The 21,569-nt window shown below is 45.3% G+C and overlaps 1 protein-coding gene across 2 annotated transcripts in view; it reads left to right on the forward strand.

Annotated features, from left to right (window-relative positions):
* Positions 1-21,569, forward strand: part of LOC105482539 (glycosylphosphatidylinositol specific phospholipase D1) — a 65,881-nt gene that overhangs the window by 24,958 nt on the left and 19,354 nt on the right. For both annotated transcript variants that reach the window (XM_011742672.3, XM_011742674.2), the window contains 10 exons: positions 2,432-2,497; positions 4,783-4,903; positions 8,870-9,009; positions 11,315-11,501; positions 15,925-16,035; positions 17,612-17,686; positions 17,787-17,943; positions 18,823-18,964; positions 19,982-20,087; positions 20,173-20,266. In XM_011742672.3, coding sequence (XP_011740974.2) covers positions 2,432-2,497; positions 4,783-4,903; positions 8,870-9,009; positions 11,315-11,501; positions 15,925-16,035; positions 17,612-17,686; positions 17,787-17,943; positions 18,823-18,964; positions 19,982-20,087; positions 20,173-20,266 — 1,199 coding nt within the window. The remainder of the gene's footprint in view (positions 1-2,431; positions 2,498-4,782; positions 4,904-8,869; positions 9,010-11,314; positions 11,502-15,924; positions 16,036-17,611; positions 17,687-17,786; positions 17,944-18,822; positions 18,965-19,981; positions 20,088-20,172; positions 20,267-21,569) is intronic.

Below are 21,569 nucleotides of genomic sequence, written 5' to 3' on the forward strand. Positions count from 1 at the left end.
TTTTTTTTTTTTTTTTTGATACAGAGTCTCCTCTGTCGCCCAGGCTGGAGTGCAGTGCATGATCTCGGCTGACTGCAACCTTTGCCTCCCAGGTTCAAGTGATTCTCCTGCCTCAGCCTCCTGAGTAGTTGTGACTATAGGCACGCACCACCACATCCAGCTAATTTTTGTATTTTTAGTAGAGACAGAGTTTTGCCATGTTCATTGGCCAGTCTGGTCTCGATCTCCTGACTTTAAGTGATCCATCTACCTCTGCCTCCCAAAGTGCTGAGATTACAGGCGTGAGCCACTACGCCTGGCCCAGAGAACCCATTTCTGACCATACTGTTGGACTTGGAGCCTCTCCCTACTGCTGACCTGAACCAGGTTGAGATGTGGGTGTTGCTAGGAAGCATGGGGCAGCCCCTGAATCAGGGAAAGGGCAGAGTGGGAAGCTTAGGCTGTACCACCAGCAGTGGGAAAGAGGGTTCTCTGGGCAGGACCTGTGCCTGGGAGACTGTTCCAGGTCAGGATCATAGCAGAGTTGGCTGTTTGTAAGTTGGAATGGCCTACAGAACGTAGGTCTAGAATATTATACTGGGTGATGATCCTTTACCCTTATGAACATTTGCTAGTATCCAAACAATGTTAACCATAATTACGTGTTGTGTTGATTTGAAACAGAATTCCCTTTGATGACAAATTTGACCTTAGCTTGGTACATAATAAACTTGTTTTTAACACTCAGTGAGTAACAATTTGGCAGGGATAGCAATCTCATATGAATGCCACTTTTAATAGTGAAATAAACCTCAACTAAAATCCCCAAGCTATCCTGTGGACGTGGGTTTTTAGGTGCATACTACTGTGGTTGTACAGAATTTAAGAGATCTGCCACTCACTACTGAGTTATCTGGAACAAGTTGCTAAACCTTCCAAAATCTTATTTCCTCACCTGTAAAATTGGGACAGCAATACTATTTTCATCATAGGATTTTTGTGAGGAGTAAATTAAATCAGTCATGTAAAGGATTTAGCATAGAGTAAGCACTTACTAAGTGTTGGTTACTATTATTATTATTAGAAGGAAGCAAAGCTTATATTGGAAGGACTCATAACATATGGGCATGTCTGAGTGATTGACCTGCACTTATTTGTTTTTTATAATCCAAACTGGAAAACATTTTTTTGGTGTTCATTTTTGATTTGGTTCTCCAAATAGCTAAGGAAAGCTGTATAGCTGGACCTTATTCTTTCATTAAGAAAAGATAATTGAGAACATATTTCTTGTCTCTTGATCCCTGTTCTAATTTACCAAGGTATAAAATTCCATGAGTTGATTGCTTCTTTGCATACATATACAAAGAAAGATTCATCAGAATTTATGAAAATTTGTGGGAAATTCAGAGAAGTCTCCAAAAAGAGACAACACAAAAAAATTCATAACAGAAAGGAAAACACATATATGCTCATATTAATGGGCATTTTCCAGCTTACTAATGACAGGTTATCTTCCAAAACTCACTTATGTTTTTTGGAACTTACGGTATATTTTCCCAAAAAAGCAATGAAATAGTGGTTGTTACATTCCCAGCCAGAACTCTACTCACCTCAAACTCTATTTGAAAGTACAGTGCTAACGCCGTAAGGCTGCTTTCTGCATCCTGTGGTGGAGAAGAAAAGGTTCAAAGAGAGAACCTTTTCCTCAGCTCAAACCTAGCTAGAGAAATGTTTTGGTAGGAAGAGTTTGCCTTCAGCTTTTTCCCACCTCCTTTTGGAATTCCTTTTTCAGCAGCTAATTTTCCTCATCCCTACACTCCACATTACTTCTGTATTACGCCAGCATCCCTCAGTGACCTCCATACACATCTTTTTAAGATAGTCTTCATTCCAGAATACTCTTCTTATGTTAATACCTACTTCCTCAATGCTTCTGTTCAGTGTTGGGGGAAAGCCTCCCCCGATGTAAGAGTTTATCTCTTACATTCTCAGAAGCTTTTTCACTTGTAAAAGGAGATCCTTCGTTAGCTATTTAATTATTGAAATTATGGATTTTTTTAAAGAAATGAAATGGAGAAATTCTGACACATTTAGGCATAAATGTGTATAATTGGGCAGAAGGTGACATAATTGGGAACCAGTTTTGATCGCAGTCTCAAATTCTGAGACGTTTCGTGTTAGCGTGGAACAGCTCAGCAGGTGGAGTGGGGAGGGAAGAGAAAGGCTGAGTCTGGGGTGACTGGCAGTGTGGGGCTGCCTGGATTACCATGATAGTGACAGCTGTCAGCCTATCCACCCTCTCTGGGAGAACATGGGCTCTTACTTGGTCCTGTTTGGCTAGATAATGAATACTTTAAGCCTTTGGGAGATGGTTGAAGCGCACTACGGATTCTCGGTAAAATTCATGCTTATGAGGTAGACAAATGCCTAACTCATTTGACTGTTTCCTCAGTGACTGCAGCCTACCTGAGAACCCTCTGTTCATTGCATGTGGTGGCCAGCAAAACCACACCCAGGGGTAAGTGGATTCCAAAATTATTCAGAGAAAAAGGACATCTCACCTGAAGGGGATCCCCTATAGAGGTTGAGAACATGGGATTTGTTGAGAGACAGCTGTAGGTTCAGCTTCCAGATTTGTCACTTGCAGCTGTGTGATTTTTAAAGAAGCTGCTTGATTTTTGGAGCTATAGCTTCCTCCTTTTGCAAAATGGAAAAAACACATCAGCACTTCCAGAATTATGGTGTGGATGACATGCAGTGGTGGATGTAAAGAAATTTGCACATAATGAGTTGCTCATTAAATGATAGGTAGTGGCTGGGCACAGTGGCTCATACCTGTAATCCTAGCACTCTGGGAGGCTGAGGCAGGAGGATCCCTTAAGTCCAGGAGTTCAGGACCAGACTTGGCAACATAGTGAGACCCCTATATCTACAAAAAAATGAACAAAATTAGCCAGGCATGGTGGTGTGTGCCTGTAGTCCCAGCTACTTGGGAGGCTGAGGTGGGAGGATTGCTTGAGCCTAGGAGGTTGAGGCTGCAGTGAGCTGAGATCACACCAATGCATTCCAGTCTAGGCAACAGAGTGAGACCCTGTCTCAAAAAAATAAAAAAGAAATGTAGTTAGTATTATCATAACTATCAATATTATTGTCTTACTCATAAACTTTACCCAGATTTTACCATGAAAATGTATTTATCAGTGAGACAGTGTGGGGAGAAGCCCTCTGTGGTAAGGGCCAGAGGCCTGATCTGTATTTTAAGAAATGATATTTTCTGCTGGAGTCAGGTACCAATCACCAGTCATGTATGCATTCATTTAATAAGTTATTAATATTATAAATACATGTATATTTATTATTAATAAAATATAACAAAATAGTACAAACAATAAAATATCATTTTTTAATCGGTAGGTGCCAGGAACTGGTTCAGGCACTAGAGATATCATTGTGAACAAGACAGAAACAGTTCCTGCTCTCAGGTATATGGCCTGGAAAGTACTAAACAAGTAATTGTGGACATTGTTAAGTGTTAGGAAGAAAAAATGCAAGGTGCTCTGGGGATTTGCCACAGAGCGTCCTGGCGTGGGCACAGGAGAGCTCTCCTTGAAGAAGTGATGGCTTAACCGAGATATTTAAGGATGGTCAAGAGTGAGATACTAAAAATAGAGTATTGCAATGAAAGGTGCTGAGAGGAATGATCTTAGCACTTTGGAAGAATGAAAATTACACAGAAAGGGCTCAGTGAAGTCCTCATTGTTTGTTCTATTTGAATTGGATAAGGTTTGTTGTTTGTTTGTTTGTTTTCTCCTAGCAAACCATTCCTTCAACATACTTTTGTTGTTTTTTAATCACATTGGACACCTTTCGATTAGGCTTGCAATCTTTCTTCGGGTTGTCAGAACCCTGACACTAGTTGGTGTCGTGCCCAGGGTCCTGTCACTTACGGCTGTTGTCCACTCCCTACTTCAGTCATTTCTGAAGCCTCTCTGGCTCCCTGAGTCATCTGCTTTATGGCTGGTTGACATATCTGAATGTGAAAATGTATTTTTATTGTATAATTAATTGTAGCATGTCTTTGAAGATAAATCAGTATGCTGGCCGGGCGCGATGGCTCACGCCTATAATTCCAGCACTTTGGGAGGCCAAGGCAGGTGGATCACCTGAGCTCAGGAGTTCGAGCCCAGCCTGGCCAACGTAGTGAAACCCCATCTCTATTAAAAATACAAAAAAAATTAGCCAGGTGTGGTGGTGCATGCCTGTAGTTCCAGGCTGCTCAGGAGGCTGAGACAGGAGAATTGCTTGAACCCAGGAGGCAGAAGTTGCAGTGAGCTGAGATCACGCCACTGCACTCCAGCCTGGGTGACAGAGCAAGACTCTGTCTCAAATAAATGAATGAATGAATGAATGAATGAATGAATACATCGGTATGCCTACATACCAGTTTCCCCACCGGCTGACACCTGTTTCTTTCCCTTTTATGTGAAATGTTGAAATATCTACTTTTTTCATAATCTGGAAAGAATTGAAGCCTTTTACTCCTACCATAGAGCTCTGATATTATAGGAAATATTTTTTCTAAGGATAGGCTTTTAAGCCTTAGAAATGTGTTTACTAAAAGATTTTGTGAAATGAAGGTTTTTCTAAAATTTTGTTTTCTGTGTTGCTCCTTCAGCCTTCTGATGTTAAAATTTTGTGGTCTTTTAACCTGTGATTAACATGACTATATTCTTCAACTCAGTTTTTCAGGGGATTAATTGTTTTCTCAGTTGTAACCAGTTTATTCCTCTTTGTCTTCAACAGCTCGAAAATGCAGAAAAATGATTTTCACAGAAATTTGACTACATCCCTAACTGAAAACATTGACAGGAATATAAACTATACTGAAAGAGGAGTGTTCTTTAGTGTAAATTCCTGGACCCCGGTAAGAATTTTCTGCTCTAAGTTGGGGAAGAGGAATGCTGCTTCTTGAGATACCTTGTTTTGCTGAGTCCCTGGGTATTTATTTGTCCATTGAAAGTTACCTGTGGTGGGGTGTGTTGGCTGGAAGGCTGAGGTGAGAGGATCCCTTGAGGCCGGGAGTTTGAGACCTGTCTGGGCAACATAGCAAGACCTTGTCTCTACAAAAATAAATAAATTAGCTGGGTGTGATGGCTATGCCTGTTGTCACAGCTGCTTGGGAGGCTAAGGCAGGAGGATTGCTTGAGCCCAGGAGTTCGAGGCTACAGTGAGCTATGATCATGCCAGTGCACTCCAGCCTGGGCCTACGCATGTGCCAGGCCAGCAAGTGCTCTTGGCATCCATATGTGGTTTGTTCTGAAGATGCCCTGAGTCTGCACCTCAGTGGTCTCTGTCAAGTCAAGAGGACCCTGGGCACCCAGGCCAGTCCTTCTTTGGATTTAGTCCCAAAGGTGTTCACAATGTTGAAGGCTCACTTTGCATAGCCCCATTGTGTATGAAATTCATCAACGAAGTTATCTGTTAGGACACTCTACTGGGGGATATAAAATGAAAGACAAATGAACTCTGACCCTTAAAAAAGTTCAGTCTAGGCCGGGCGCGGTGGCTCAAGCCTGTAATCCCAGCACTTTGGGAGGCCGAGACGGGCGGATCACGAGGTCAGGAGATCGAGACCATCCTGGCTAACAAGGTGAAACCCCATCTCAACTAAAAAATACAAAAAAATAACTAGCCGGGCGAGGTGGCGGGCGCCTGTAGTCCCAGCTACTCGGGAGGCTGAGGCAGGAGAATGGTGTAAACCCGGGAGGCGGAGCTTGCAGTGAGCTAAATTCCGGCCACTGCATCCCAGCCTGGGCAACAGAGCGAGACTCCCTCTCAAAAAAAAAAAAAAAAAAAAATTCAGTCTAAAAGGAGTGACAAATACAAAAATAACCATTATGTGAGTAGACTGCAACACATACCACGGTGAGGTAAGGGGATCGTTGGGTAGCAGGAAGAAAGGGTGTGGTAGCTCGCGCTTGTAATGCCAGCACTTTAAGTGGCTGAGGCAGGTGGATTACTTGAGCTCAGGAGTTTGAGACCAGCCTGGGTAACATAATGAGAACCTGTCTCTACAAAAAAATAACAAAAAATTAGCTGGGCATAGTGGTGTGTACTTGTAGTCCCAGCTATTCCGGAGGCTGAGGTGGGAGGATTGCTTGATCCTGCAAGGGAGAGGTTGCAGTGAGCCGAGGTTGCACCACTGCACTCCAGCCTGGGTGCTAGAGTGACACCCTGTCTCAAAAAAAAAAAAAAAAAAAAAAAGGGAGAAAAGCTTCACCTTGGAGGCTATCAGAGAGAGAAGGCTTCCTGGAGGAGGGGACATTCAAGTTAGGCCTTGGACAGTAGATAGTATTTCATCAGTGAGAGTACATTTCTGTTAGTGGATTGGGAAAGTTTCAGGTGTTGGGAAATCTGAGTAGTTGTATTTGCCTGGAGCACAGGACAAGGAATATGAGTCACTGTGAGAGGCTTAGGAAGCTAAGTAGGCATTGGACTGTAGTGGGCTCTTAATGTCAGAAGGATTTAGACAACTTTGTGAATGGGGTCTCTGGGAATTGGGGAAGGGCCTGGTTTAGGTTTAATGCTCTGCTGTCACTGCATTAAAATTCTTAACAATTTTTTTTTTTTTGAGACAGAGTCTTGCTCTGTTGCCCAGGCTAGAGTTCAGTGGCACCATCTCAGCTCACTGTAACCTCTGCCTCCTGGGTTCAAGCAATTCCCTGCCTCAGCCTCCTGAGTAGCTGGGATTACAGGCACCTGCCACCATGCCCGGCTACTTTTTGTATTTTTAGTAGAGATGGGGTTTCGCCATGTTGGCCAGGCTGGTCTTGAACTCCTGACCTTAGGTAATCCACCCACCTGGGCCTCCCAAAGTGCTGAGATTACAGGCATGAGCCACTGCCCCTGGCTTTAGCAATTTTTTAACAAAAGGCTGCATGTTTTAATTTTGCCCTGGTCTCCCTAAATTATGTAGCTGGTCCTGGATCAGGGAGGGGAACCTCTCTCAAAGCACATGTCATTTTGTCTTGCCATATTTGGATTTTCTCCTTTCAAAAAAATGAATTGTCTGAGGAGGGACTTTATGTTCCCAGTGTCTGTCATGGTGCCTGGCATACAGTAGGAGCTGATTAATTGCTTCCTAGATGAATGAGCAAGTCAGAGCTGGGCTTTAGGATGAAGCAATCTATGCATGGTCTGCCAGTGAGATTAGAATGGGCAAAGCAGAAGGTATAGTCATGCCTGAAAGATCCTCAGACCCTGTACTTTCCCAGAGCCTGAGCCATCTGGGCTGCCTTAACGCTCTGAGCCAATTGAGCTCTGCTTTGGAGCAGACCTAGGAAGTCTTGTTTGGTCTCATGTCACCCTTGGGCAGATTTAGAGTTGTGTCCCCTTAACTTGGATGGATCTAGTATCTGGTCAGCTTGTTCAGGGCCATTCTAGTTTGTGCTTTTGTCTCTGCAGTAACTGCATTAAGAACCATTCAACATCTCAAGCTGAGTGGCTTGTTGTCCCCCAAATTCTCTGGCATATGGCTTTTAGCACTCTGCATGTGACTTCTCATGCCTGTCTGGCAGCAAATACAGTCGCATCTCAACCTGGGTGTGGTTTGGAGGATATCTTGTTTTTTTTGTTTTGTTTTTTGAGGCAGAGTCTTGCTCTGTCACCCAGGCTAGCATGCAGCAGCACGATCTCGGCTCACTACAACCTCCATCTTCCAGGTTCAAGTGATTTTCCTGCCTCAGCCTCCTGAGTAACTGGGACTACAGGCGCCCACCACCACGCCCAGCTAATTTATATATTTTTAGTAGAGACGGGGTTTCACTATATTGGCCAGGCTGTTCTCGAACTCCTGACCTAGTGATCTGCCCACCTCGACCTCCCAAAGTGCTAGGATTACAGGTGTGAGCCACCATGCCTGGCCGGTCTGGAGGATATCTTTGGCATCCTGGTGTTGTTCCAGTTTATTTGTTTGTTAAAAATATATACATATATACAAATATAATTAAAGTTCTAGATTGAAAGGACTTGTTCTTTTTGTTGTTGTTGTTGAGATAGGGTCTCATTCTGTTGCTTAGACTGGAGTGCAGTGGTGAGATCTCAGCTCACTGCAGCGTCAACCTCCTGGGTGCAGGTGATCCTCCCAGTACAGCCTCCCAAGTAGCGGGGATTACAGGCACGCTCCACCACCCTTGGCTAATGTTTTGTATTTTTTGTTGAGATGGGGTTTCTCCATGTTGCCCAGGCTGGTTTCAAACTCCTGGGCTCAAGCGCCCCTCCTGTCTCAGCCCCCTAAAGTGCTAGGATTACAGGTGTGAGCCACTGCACCTGGATAGATTTGTCTTTTAAAAAATTTTAGTCCACCGGGCATGGTGGCTCATGTCTGTAATCCCAGCACTTTTCGGGGAGCCAAGGCAGGTGGATCACTTAAGGTCAGGAATTCGAGACCAGCCTGGCCAACATGGTAAGACCCCATCTCTACTAAAATACAAAAATTAGCTGGGTGTGGTGGCAAGCACCTGTAATCCCAGCTTCTAGGGAGGCTGAGGCAGGAGAATTGCTTGAACCCAGGAGGCGGAGGTTGCAGTGAGTTGAGATCGTGCCACTGCACTCCAGCCTGGTGACAGAGCGGTAACTCTTTCTAGCCATGCTGGTCCCAGCATCTCGGGCTATAACTCTGCTGTCCCTCAGCATAAGTTGGGGGTATGATTTCACTATCCTAATTGCCTGTCCTAAGTGATCTTACTTGCTGAAAGGAACTAATGTTCTATTGTTTAGCACTTCTAAAAACTCATTTCCTTTACACAAGTTCAGTATTTGGGACAGGAAACAGTAGCTTTGTTGTTTATGCTATGTGTCTTTACTTTCTGTAATGATTCTTTTATTTCAGGATTCCATGTCCTTTATCTACAAGGCTTTGGAAAGGAACATAAGGACAATGTTCACAGGTGGCTCTCAGTTGTCACAGAAGCACATCTCTAGCCCCTTAGCATCTTACTTCTTGTCATTTCCTTATGCAAGGCTTGGCTGGTATGTATAAGTTTATCTAACTTGTGAATGTTTTCTGCAGTATTAATTTTATTCAGTCATTCTGCAACTGTATTTTATTTTATTTTATTTTATTTTTGAAACAGAGTCTCACTTTGTCACCCAGACTGGAGTGCAGTGGCTTGATCTTGGCTCACTGCAACATCTGCCTCCCAGGTTCAAGTGATTCTCTGCCTCAGTTTCCCAGTAGCTGGGATTTACAGGTGCATGCCACCACGCCTGGCTAATTTTTATATTTTTAGTGGAGACAAGGTTTCACCATTTTGGCCAGGCTGATCTCAAACTTCCGGACTTAAGTGATCCTCCCGCCTCAGCCTCCCAAAGTCCTGGGATTACAGGCATGAGCCACTGTGCCCAGCCCTCTGCAACTGTTTTAAATGGCGCTTGTTAGCACCTTGTTTGTCAATCAATTCATCATCAACAAAAGCATTAATTTATTTGATTTACAATTTTTTTTTTTTTCTGTACTAGAGATGGGGTCTTGCTATGTTGCCTACGCTGGTCTCAAACTCCTGGGCTCAAGCGATCCACCTGCCTCAGTCTCCCAAAGTGCTGGGATTACAAGCATGAGCCACTGCACCTGACAAAAGCATTAATTTAATGGTTAAGTTATTGTAACAATGAAATGATCTCCTTACACTTGGTCAAATATGTTTAATTACAAGGAACTTTTGGTTTCCTAAATAATCACAACAATAAAGGATTATTTCATGGAATTTTTGTAAAGCTCTGATGTTCTTGGAGATATATTCTTACAGATTTCTTTTGTCATCTAATAACATTAGAAGGTTGTAAGCCGATAGCTGTTATAGTGATTTAAATATTGTAACTTCATATGGTAAAAGCTAGTATACCATGACAGTTTTATAAAGAGAAAGTTAGGAATTCCTGTGATTTTAAAATTCAACCAAAACTAAGCCCCCCAAAATCAATAAATCAAAACAAAACAAAACAACAAGAACATACAAAACTAAGCCCAAGTATATAAAAGTGACCATTTTCTGGAAGTTTGGATGAAGGCTTTCTTTAAAAAAATCACACTCCTTAATTCCAAAGGGCATCGCATTTCCTTGGCACAATTTCCTGACTGTCCTTCCTTTAGGGGCCTCTGTGCATTTAGCTCTAGTGCAGGAGACTGGGAGGTGAATGCTGTCTTTACTGTTCGTTCACTTGTAATGGCTCTTCTTGGCCACCTCCCTGAAAGATCCAAAAGGCCTCCTGCTGGACTGGCAGCTACACAAGCACAGCCAGCCACAGGGGCATCCCTAGGGCCATTACTGGCCAGCATTGAGCCTCCAAAGTGCAGAGAACAGCAGCGGATCCACTGGAGTGTCTGCCCCTCCCACTATCACAGCCTTAAACAACTGCTGTTGCCTTTTTACTTTGTTCTGTCATTTGTTCTGATTTCGGCTTACTGGAACCTCCGCCTCCCGGGTTCAAGCGATTCTTCTGCCTCAGCCTCCAGAGTAGCTGCGATTACAGGCGCCTGCCCCCATACCCAGCTAATTTTTGTATATTTAGTAGAGACAGGGTTTCACCGTCTTGGCCAGGCTGTTCTCGAACTCCTGACCTCAGATGATCCACCCGCCTCGGCCTCCCAAAGTGCTGGGATTACAGGCATGAGCCACTGTGCCCAGCCTGCCATTTGTTCTTTATGTGGCAATAAGAACTAGAATAAACAAATGACTTTTGGTCTTTCCAGCCCCAGTAGTGACAGTTGAACCTTTGACTCAGTTTATCCAGCTCTATAGCTGGTGGCTTGTGGAATCTCATGTAAACTACTAAATAGGTTGAACACTTGATTTCTTGATTTGGCCCACTACCAGGTGCCTGTGTGGCTATGGTAGAAACATAGTTTATTTCACACAAGCTTGTCTTTGGTCAAGTAACACATTGAAATGAGTTGAGCAGATCAGAAAGTGGCCTGAGCCATTGGCTGGAGGGACTTGGCTGGACACGAATTTCCTCTTTACACTCAGGCAAGCCCTGGTTTTGTGTATAAGACAGGAAGCTTCATGAGGATACTTTTCATCCTCTCAGGTTATGTGGTCCAAAAATGCTTAGAGGCCTTGATTTGTCCATTTTTATTTTATTTTTCCCCTTGAAGAATGAGACTGAATTTCTCAAACAATACAACGTCAGAAGTGAATATTCACAACAGTCACGCAGGGTAGAAAAGTCAGTGAGAGAAAGTTAACGGACTGGGCTCTAGAAAGGAAAGAAGCAGGCGACAGCTTTACCCCTAGTGCTCAGTGCATACCATGGTGGGTTCCTTCACTTCCCTAAGGGCAATGACCTCAGCTGACCTCAACCAGGATGGGTACGGCGACCTCGTGGTGGGCGCACCAGGCTACAGCCGCCCTGGCCGCATCCACATCGGGCGCGTGTACCTCATCTACGGCAATGAACTGGGTCTGCCGCCCGTTGACCTGGACCTGGACAAGGAGGCCCACGGGATCCTTGAAGGTTTCCAGGTGAGACACCACCTCATTCTTTCTCTTCTAGTGGTCAATAGCCACTGCTTACATTTTATGGCAGATTCTCCAGGATGAGTAACTGATAACAAGAATAATTACAGTAACAAACAGCTGATGGTGTACATTTGTGAAGCACTTTTTATTTTTAAAAGCATGTTTACATCATTTATTTTATTCTATCATTAATCTAATACCTTCCAAAAACACATGCTATTGAGAACTGCTTTGAGTGGCCAGTTGGGATGTGATTTCTTGATAATATAATTGATAATATAAAACCTCTTTATACACACACACACACGAAATAGTATGTATTTATAAAACTTTATAAATATTTTAATTAATTAGTTTATTTATTTGAGATGGAGTCTCTCGCTCTGTCACCCAGGCTGGAGTGCAGAGGCGCAATTTCTGCTCACTGCAACCTCCGCCTCCTGAGTTCAAGCAATTTTCCTGCCTCAGCCTCCCGAGTAGCTGGAACTACAGGTGCACACCACCATGCCTGGCTAATTTTTTAATTTTTAGTAGAGATGCAGTTTCTCCATGTTGGCCAGGCTGGTCTCGAACTCCTGACCTCAGGTAATGCACCCGCGTAGGCCTCCCAAAGTGTTGGGATTACAGGCGTGAGCCACTGTGCCTGGCCAGAATTTTAGATTCACAGAAAAGATATAAAGACAGTACAGAGAGTTCCCATGTGCTGTTTACTCATTTTCCCATATGTTAACATCTTACATAATCATGGTATACTTTTCAAAAATTAAGAATAAAAACAACATTGGTACATCACTATTAACTAAATGCCAGACTTTCTTTAGATTTCATCCTTTTGTCCTAAGTGGTTATTTATCACCTGAAAACACCCACAGTGACTACAGACATTCCTCATGGAGTCCAAGCATTAATTCCTCCAGAGAGCGCTAGGGTCCTGGAAAGTTTTTCTAACATCAGAGGCTCTAGTTTTTGTAACAGCAATAAGTGGGGGGGCAGGGGGACGGGGTAAACAGAGCCCTGCTACTAGTCGACGAGTGTGGGGCTTTTGGTGACACTGTCCTGGCACTGCATTCTCTGAGTGTCAAGCGCCAGAGGGGGAAGGAACCCTAGACTTCCGGTCGGATCGTCGTGGTTCTTGTTCTGGGCAAGCCACTTACCCTTTTGCTGTGAAGTTAATCCTGTGAAGAGAAAATAAGATGGCACACCTGAACATGCTTTTTTTTTTTTTTTTTTTTTTTTTTTTTTGAGACAGAGTCTCACTCTGTTGTCCAGATTGGAGTGCAGTGGCATGATCTTGGCTCACTGCAACCTCTGCCTTCTGGGTTTAAGTTATTCTCCCTTCTCAGCATCCCAAGTAGCTAGGACTACAAGCATGCACTGCCATGCCCAGCTAATTTTTGTATTTTTAGTAGAGATGGGGTTTCACCATATTGGTAAGGCTGGTCTTGAACTCTTGACCTCAGGTGATCCGTCCGCCTCAGCCTCCCAAAGTTCTGGGATTATAGGTGTGAGCCACTGTACCCAGCCACGAACATGCTTTCAAAAATAAGAAGTACAATGGTTTATGATCTAGTTTAGGCTCTGATGAAAGGAGCTCTGAATCCAACATGTACAAATAAGGTGACTGGCCAGTGTGTAAGGTCACAGTCCCAGAGGGACAGCATTTTTCAGAGCCTTCTGACACCACATGAACAACTTCCAAAAGACGTCTATCTAATCCTGTTGCTTCTTACTTCTCTACAGAGCCTTTCCCCGTCAGACTGTTGTGTAAAGTATAAACCTTTGGGCGCATATAGACAGGGAATAAGAGAGGAAACTGCTTCCTGTGGCTGCTAAACTCTCTCAAATACCACTTGGGTGAGAAAGGAAGTGGCTCCATGCCCTCCTCCCCCAGTGACCTTTGATAATTTCAAAGATGGCAAGATACAGGCATGGACGAGGGATGGGAATCCTGCCCTCAGGCCCTGACTGCAGTGAGCATCTCCCTGTCCTCATTGATACAATGAAGGTTTATGATAATCTCAAGGCGTGGCCTGCTTTAAAATTCTGTGCTCCTCTAGGAATGACTGGCTGGCCCATAGGAGGGCTGAATGGTGCAGCTGATGGTGATGAAATGAACCAGTCCTCAGTGGGCAGAGCCCTGAGTTATTGGTTCCCACCCTGCCCTAGCGTGTTTTGTGTCCTCAAGCAACCTTTTCCTGTTTATCAAGTTTCTGCCTTATAGAAAGGGGCAGTGCTTATAGATGCCACTGCACACGGGTGTGGAGAGATTACCCAATAAATAATGGACGTGGGTCCTGCAACATGTGTGTTACGTGGCAAGCACCACTGTGTGAAAGGCCATTCATTGCTACGTAAGTTATGAAAGAACTGGAGAACCTGGCCCAGCACTGTGGCTCATGCCAATAATCCCAGCACTTTGGGAGGCCAACGCGGGCAGATCATGAGGTCAAGAGACCAGCCTGACCAACGTGGTGAAACCCCGTCTCTACTAAAAATACAAAATTAGCCAGGCGTGGTGGCACATGCCTGTAATCCCAGCTACTCGGGAGGCTGAGGCAAGAGAATTGCTTGAACCCAGGAGGCGGAGGTTGCGGTGAGCCGAGATCACGCCATTACACTCTAGCCTGGCAACAAGAGCGAAACTCTATCTCAAAAACAGAGAGAGAGAGAGAGAAAGAAAGAGAAAGAAAGAATTGGAGAACCCAGTGAATTACTTTCAGGTCTACACTGATTGCAGACAGTAGGATAAGAAAGATATAGAAAGTCCACTTTGGAAGAAAAGTCTCTCTGAAGAGATTGAGTTTTCCATCTGTAAACTGTTAAAACGAGGATCCAAACAGTTCCTACCTTAATCCATTTAAAGTGCTTGGAACAATGTCTACAGCGGCACCGTCCTGCAGGACTTTCTGCACTGATAGGAATGTTCTATAGCTCGGCTGTCCAGTGCGGGAGACATAAAACACAGGCTTTGAACATTTGAAATGTGGCTATTGCAACTGAGAAACTGAATTTTTATTATTTATTTATTTATTTATTTTATTTATTTATTTTTTTTTTTGAGACGGAGTCTCGCTCTGTCGCCCAGGCTGGAGTGCAGTGGCGCGATCTCGGCTCACTGCAAGCTCCGCCTCCCGGGTTCACGCCATTCTCCTGCCTCAGCCTCCCGAGTAGCTGGGACTACAGGTGCCCACAACCGCGCCGGGCTAATTTTTTTTGTATTTTTAGTAGAGACGGGGTTTCACCGTGGTCTCGATCTCCTGACCTTGTGATCCGCCCGCCTCGGCCTCCCAAAGTGCTGGGATTACAGGCGTGAGCCACCGCGCCCGGCCTATTTATTTATTTTGTTTGTTTTGAGATGGAGTTTTGCTTTTGTCGTCCAGGCTGGAGTGCAGTGGCATGATCTCGGCTCACTGCAACCTCCGCCTCCCAGGTTCAGGCGATTCTCCTGCCTCAGCCTCCCGAGTAGCCGGGATTACAGGTGCCTGCCACCACGCCTGGCTAATTTTTATATTTTTAGTGGACATGGGGTTTCGCCATGTCGACCAGGCTGATCTCAAACTCCTCAGGTGATCTGCTCGCCTCGGCCTCCCAAAGTGCTGGGATTACAGGCTTAAGCCACTGCGCCAGGGCAGAAACTGAATTTTTAATTCTATTTAATGTTAATTACTTTAAATTTAAAAGTAACAGCCCTGTTTGGCTAGGGGCTACCACGTTGGTCAGCATGGCTCTGGAACATCCTGAGTACTCAAAAAATGTTAGCTACTGTTGCTGATGTTATATGATTATTATTTTATATACTTTCTTTTTTTGTTTGAGGTGGAGTCTTGCTCTGTTGCCTAGGCTGGAGTGCAGTGGCACATTCTTGGCTCACTGCAACCTCCGCCTCCCGGGTTCAAGTGATTCTCCTGCCTGGGCCTCCAGAGTAGCTGGGATTACAGGCATGTGCCACCACGCCTGGCTAATTTTTGTACTTTTAGTACAGATGGGGTTTCACTGTGTTGGCCAGGCTGGTCTCGAACTCCTGACCTCAGACAATCCACCCGCCTTGGCCTCCCAAAGTGCTGGGATTACAGGCGTGAGCCACCACACCCAGCCTATTTTAGGTACTTTCGAAGGTAAGTTTTGTGCTTAATGTGGGTCAGAACATACATGAGGCTATTTTCTACAAACCTAGAACTCATAAGAACCGACCCTTTACTTTCTGGCACCTCTGCTTCCTCTCAAGGCAGCCAGACATGCTGAAAATGTACTTGTGCAGAGCTCCCTGACTGATGTGTTGCAGATACGTTACAGCTTGCTGCTGCACCTTCAGCTTTTGGGTGGCGGGGTTGGGGGGGTCCCCAGGCCTCTCTACTCCCTGGGAGTCAGGAGTGTTCTTTCCAAGGCTGTGGCTTAGCCCAGGGGAAGTAAACTTGTGCCTCTTCAGCCCTCAGGTCGGTTTGGCTCAGCCTTGGCTATGTTGGACTTTAACATGGACGGCGTGCCTGACCTGGCCGTGGGAGCTCCCTCGGTGGGCTCTGAGCAGCTCACCTACAAAGTAAGGCTGCTGCTGGGGTAGGGTTGGAGGAGAATGGGGTGGCAGGGAGGGGACTCTGAGGGAGGCCAGTGCTGGGGCCCTGGAGCAAAGCAGACAGCCAGTGTATCAGACAGAGCATTTGTGAGCAGATCATCTCAGGCCCCTATGGAGTTCTTGCTGTGACCTTGAGTTACCTTGTAACACCTGCTGCTGCCTCCCTGGCCTTATTTTGGCCCTGTGGTTTCCCAGTTCCACCAGGTACTTTGCTTTTTTTTTTCGTCCCCCACCATGCTGAATGCCAGTGAAGGGAGACAGAAATTCCAGCTAATCTGTAATTTCTGGTTATCAAAACAGCGAGGTGACTTCCCCAGACCGTTCCTCAAATGCTGGATCCCTGCCTGTTGCCTCCTTTCTTACTGAGGCAGAGATCCTGGGCCCTGGACCACAGGGCTTGCTTCCCACAGGTGCTTCCTACCACAGCAGGGCCCACGAATCCGGGCACCATGTGTGACCGTGGAGGTCGAGGGCCCTCCCTTGTCGGCTGCCCTCCACACGCTCACCTCTTACCTTTTCCTCCTCACACTCCATTTCTAGACATGCCAGCAATCTGTCACATCCTGAACTCATCAGGCTGTCTCACTTTGCGACCTTTGCTCGTACAGTTTCCTCTGCTTGAAAGGCTTTTTCTCCCCCGTCTTTCTTTAGGAGTGACAGTCACTTCTTGCCGAAACTATTACCTAACTGCTGGGTGAGGCTGATACTTCTTTGTCCCCACATAGCATCCTGTGCTTGTACCTGTTACAGCCCCTTCTTCCCTGGGTGTCATAATGACCTGCATGCCAGCCTTTCAGGAGGATAGAGATTGGTCTTCTTTGTCATTGTGCACCTAGTACATGGCTTATGATGGGAAAGAAGTGCTTGTAGAATGAATGGGGATTGAGACAGGCAAGTTATAGGAGGAACTGATTGGTAACACAGAATAAAATAGCACAGTATGTATCCTCAGGCAGACAAGTGGTACCGATGTGGTATGTTGGCATTCAGATGTGCCATGGGTACAACAGGGTGTGGCCTGGGGGCTTCATGGAAGAGCCTGAAACTGTGCTGGGCCTTGAAGTGGGCAAGGAGTTGAGTAAGTCATTCTGCAAGCACACTGCACAATTGTGTGTGGAGGATCTTGAGTAAGACATCACGGAGGCAAAGATATAAGTGCCATCATTTCTGCATTGCGGACTCTCATAGTCTGATAGAAGTGACAGACTTTAAAAAAATTCCTTTCAGCCCAGCAGCCATGCATAGGATGGATTTCTGTCTGTCGTCAAGCTCCCAACCATTGGGGGTGGTGATAATTTGACAAAGTCTCGCTTTAATTAAAAATTTATTTTTCGTGGACCCAGAATCTCACTATGTTGTCCAGGCTGGTCTTGGAACTCCTGGCCTCAAGCCATGTTCCCACTTGGGCCTCCCAAAGCACTGGGATTATAGGCATCAGCCACCATACCTGGACCCAGAGTCAGTCCTTTTTGTCTTGCTGTTATTTAAGGTTCTTGGGTCACCACCAGAGCCTCATGTCTGTCTGCTGTTTGTCCTTATCTAGGGTGCCGTGTATGTCTACTTTGGTTCCAAACAAGGAAGAATGTCTTCTTCCCCTAACATCACCATCTCTTGCCAGGTATGTTTACCACTTTAGCCAGGTGCAGAAACCTAGAACTTACTGTATCCTATTTGCCACCAGGGCTGGGTAAAATGTGCTTTCCTGGTTTCTTCTTAAGGACATCTACTGTAACTTGGGCTGGACTCTCTTGGCTGCAGATGTGAATGGAGACAGTGAGCCCGATCTGGTCATTGGCTCCCCTTTTGCACCAGGTGGAGGGAAGCAGAAGGGAATTGTGGCTGCGTTTTATTCTGGCCCCAGCCTGAGCGACAAAGGTAGTGCCTGAGGGGGAAGGGGTGGAGACCATGGCTACTCTGTGTGTCTACGCTAACTTATCCTGCATAGGAGTTTATGGCCTTTTTCCTTATTCCATATAATTTCACCAACATTTTCTAACAGTCCGTTACTCTTAAAGATGTTCTGGCAAGTGATGTGCATAGATTCACTGAAAATACAAAAGGTGACCCACAATTTCTAGGTAGAGAGCCAAAGAGGGCAAATAGACTATTCCCATAGTGTCTCTATGTAAAATAGAAACACTGAGGAGGCTTTGCACCAACAGCATCTTAGTGGTGCTCTCAACAGTCCATAGCCGTTTTTGTTTGTTTGTTTTGTTTTGTTTTGTTTTGAGACAGAGTCTCACTATGTCACCCAGGCTGGAGTACAGTAGCATGATCTTGGCTCACTGCAAGCTCCACCTCCCAGCTTCAAGCAATTCTGTCTCAGCCTCCTGAGTAGCTGGGCCTACAGGCACACGCCACCACGCTTGACTAATTTTTGTATTTTTAGTAGAGACGGGGTTTCACAATATTGGTTAGGCTGGTCTTGAACTCCTGACCTCAGGTGATCCACCCGCCTTGGCCTCCCAAAGTGCCGGGATTACAGGTGTGAGCCACCACACCTGGCCCAGAGTCTTTTTAAATAGCATCCTCCGCTCCACAGAAGTGAACTCTAGAAATGTATTTCTCCTATGAAGTGTGAGATTCATTTTTGACATTGGGGTCCTGGGATCAGCGTGGGAACATAAAAGACTTCTGGCAAAAGCTCAACAAAACGAACCCACTTCTATTAGGCTATGAAAAGGATGCTTTCTTTTCACCCCAGTAGTCCTCTCACTTAAAGTATTAGTAAAAAGGATGAGTTGTCTTCTTTAGAGAAACTGAACGTGGAGGCGGCCAACTGGACGGTGAGAGGCGAGGAAGACTTTGCCTGGTTTGGATACTCCCTTCACGGTGTCACTGTGGACAACAGAACCTTGCTGCTGGTTGGGAGCCCGACCTGGAAGAATGCCAGCAGGTGAGACTGATGCTGGGGCTGGGACCCGTGGCCACAGGGGCAGGTACCAGCTGCTGTGGAGCCCACTGAGCATGGGACTCAGGCAGAAGGGGTAGGAAATGCTTGACCTTTGAAGGAAAAGCCAAGGCTCTGGGCAAGGTTGCAAATTCTCCTCTTTAGAAATACAAAAATACAATAGACAAGTGTGTTACTTTCTCACAGTTCTGGAAGCTAGAAGTCGAAGATCAGGGTTGAGGTCAGAGAGCTGGTTTCTCCTGATGCCTCTCTCCTTAGCTTGCAGATGGCTGTCTTCCCTCTGTGTGTGTCTGTGACACATTCCTCACTTCTGCTTTTTTCTTTTGGGAGGAAGGGGTGAGGGTTCACTCTGTTGCAAAGGGCAGAGGGCAGTGGTAACTCACTGCAGCCTCGAACTCATAGGCTCAAGGGATCCTCCTGCCTCAGCCTCCTGAATAGCTGGGACTACAAGTGTGTACCCATGCCTAATTCATTTTTTTTTTAATTTAAAAACATTTCTGTAGGGATGGGTTTTTGCAGTGTTGCCCAGGCTGGTCTCAAACTGGCTCAAGTGATCCTCCTGCCTCTCCTCTTCTTTGAAAGACATCCGTTGTATTGGATCAGGGTTCACCCAAATGACCTCGTCTTAACTTAATCACCTCTTTAATGATTCTATCTTCAAATACGATCACATTCAGAGATACTGGGGGTTAGGACTTAAGTGTAGGGATGGAAGGACCACCATTGAGCCCGTAACAGTAGGTACCCCTATACCTCTATCCCAGAGAGTCTGCTGGGAGGCCTGTCAATTGGGAGGCAGAATGGTGGGTGTGGCACCTGGAGAACCTGGATGTTGCGATTAACTCCGATAGTCCACACGCTTTCAGGCCTAGGATCACAGAGACAGAGAGCCTGCTGGGAGGCCTGGATGGGGGGAGGTGCATTTCCTTTCCTTGCACCTGAGTACCTGGCCTGCTCTCAGTCTTGTGCCCTGGCAGCTAAGCCCAGTGTGCTTCATTCTAGGCTGGGCCGTTTGTTACACATCCGAGATGAGAAAAAGAGCCTTGGGAGGGTGTATGGCTACTTCCCACCAAACAGCCAAAGCTGGTTTACCATTATTGGAGACAAGGTATGGCAAGCCCTCCCCCACAGGAGAGTGGACACTCCAACAAAGCTTTCCCACCTATACAGTATTGATTGATTGTATCTCACAGGCAATGGGGAAACTGGGTACTTCCCTGTCCAGTGGCCACGTGCTGATGAATGGAACTCTGACCCAGGTGCTGCTGGTGGGAGCCCCGACACGTGGTAGGTCATGCACCGCGACACTTTGCTTCCTTTCAGTCGTGTGGCTCCTTGTACGCATTGTATTGGAGGAAAGTTATGAGATCTGGAGCTGAACAGATCTAGATTTAAATATTTCCTTTTTTCGTTAATAGCAATCTATGTAACTTTGGGGAAGTTACTTCACCTCTCAGAACTTTTGTATCACCATCTACAAAACTGAAATTATAAATATTTCAGGCCGGGTGTGGTGGCTCACACCTGTGATCCCAGCACTTTGGGAGGCCAAGGTGAGAGGATAACTTGAGGTCAGGAGTTGGAGACCAACCTGGCCAACATGGTGAAACCTCGCCTCTGCTAAAAATACAAAAAGTAGCCAGGTGTGGTGGTGCACACCTGTAATCCCAGCTACTCAGGAGGCTGAGGCAGGAGAATCGCTTGAACCTGGGAGGCAGAAGTTGCAGTGAGCCAGGATCATGCCACTGCACTCCAGCCTGGGCAACAGAGCAAGACTTCATCTAAACAATACAATGAAATAAAATAAAATAAAAATCTATTTCAAAGGTTTGTTGAAAATGACATATGAAAGTAACTTAGTGTGTTTTAAATCCCCTATCCCATTGAACTTGGAGCTAGAGAAAAATTGTATAAGTGAGTTCATTAGGAATAGGTCCACTATGAGGACCTATCTGTTTTTTTTTTTTTCTCTTTTGAGACAGTCTTGCTGTGTCACCCAGGCTAGAGTGCAGCAGTGCTCTTAAGGCTCACGGCAGCCTTGACCTCCTGGGCTCAAGTGATCCTTGTACCTCAGCCTCCTGAGTAGCTGGGACTACAGGCATATATCAGCCACCACACTGGCTAATTTTTTATTTGTCGTAGAGACAGGATCTCTACATGGTGGCCAGGCTAGTCTCTAACTCCTGGGCTCAAGTAATCCTCCCGCCTCGGCCTCCCAAAATGCTGGGATTACAGGCATGATCCACTGCACCCAGCCGTGAAGACATATTTTAATAAACTGTTATTTTATTTATGGGAAAGAGAGTCTTTTTTTTTTTAAAAAAAAAAGAACAACAAAAACTATTCCCTCCCAGATTATAAAGGTGAATTATGCTTATTGTGAAAATTTGTGAAATTACAAGGAAATATACAGAAGGAGAAAAATCACCCCTTACCCAGATATTTAAAAACTGAAGCTTATAACTATATACGATATTGTCATACCTACTTTTTTTACTGAAGCTTATAACTATATACGATATTGTCATACCTAATTTTTTTACTTATTTTATGTCTTAAGCACATTCTCATGCTAGTAAATATTCTGCTA

Source organism: Macaca nemestrina, chromosome 5 (genome assembly GCF_043159975.1).
Source record: "Macaca nemestrina isolate mMacNem1 chromosome 5, mMacNem.hap1, whole genome shotgun sequence".
NCBI classification, from domain to species: domain Eukaryota; kingdom Metazoa; phylum Chordata; class Mammalia; order Primates; family Cercopithecidae; genus Macaca; species Macaca nemestrina.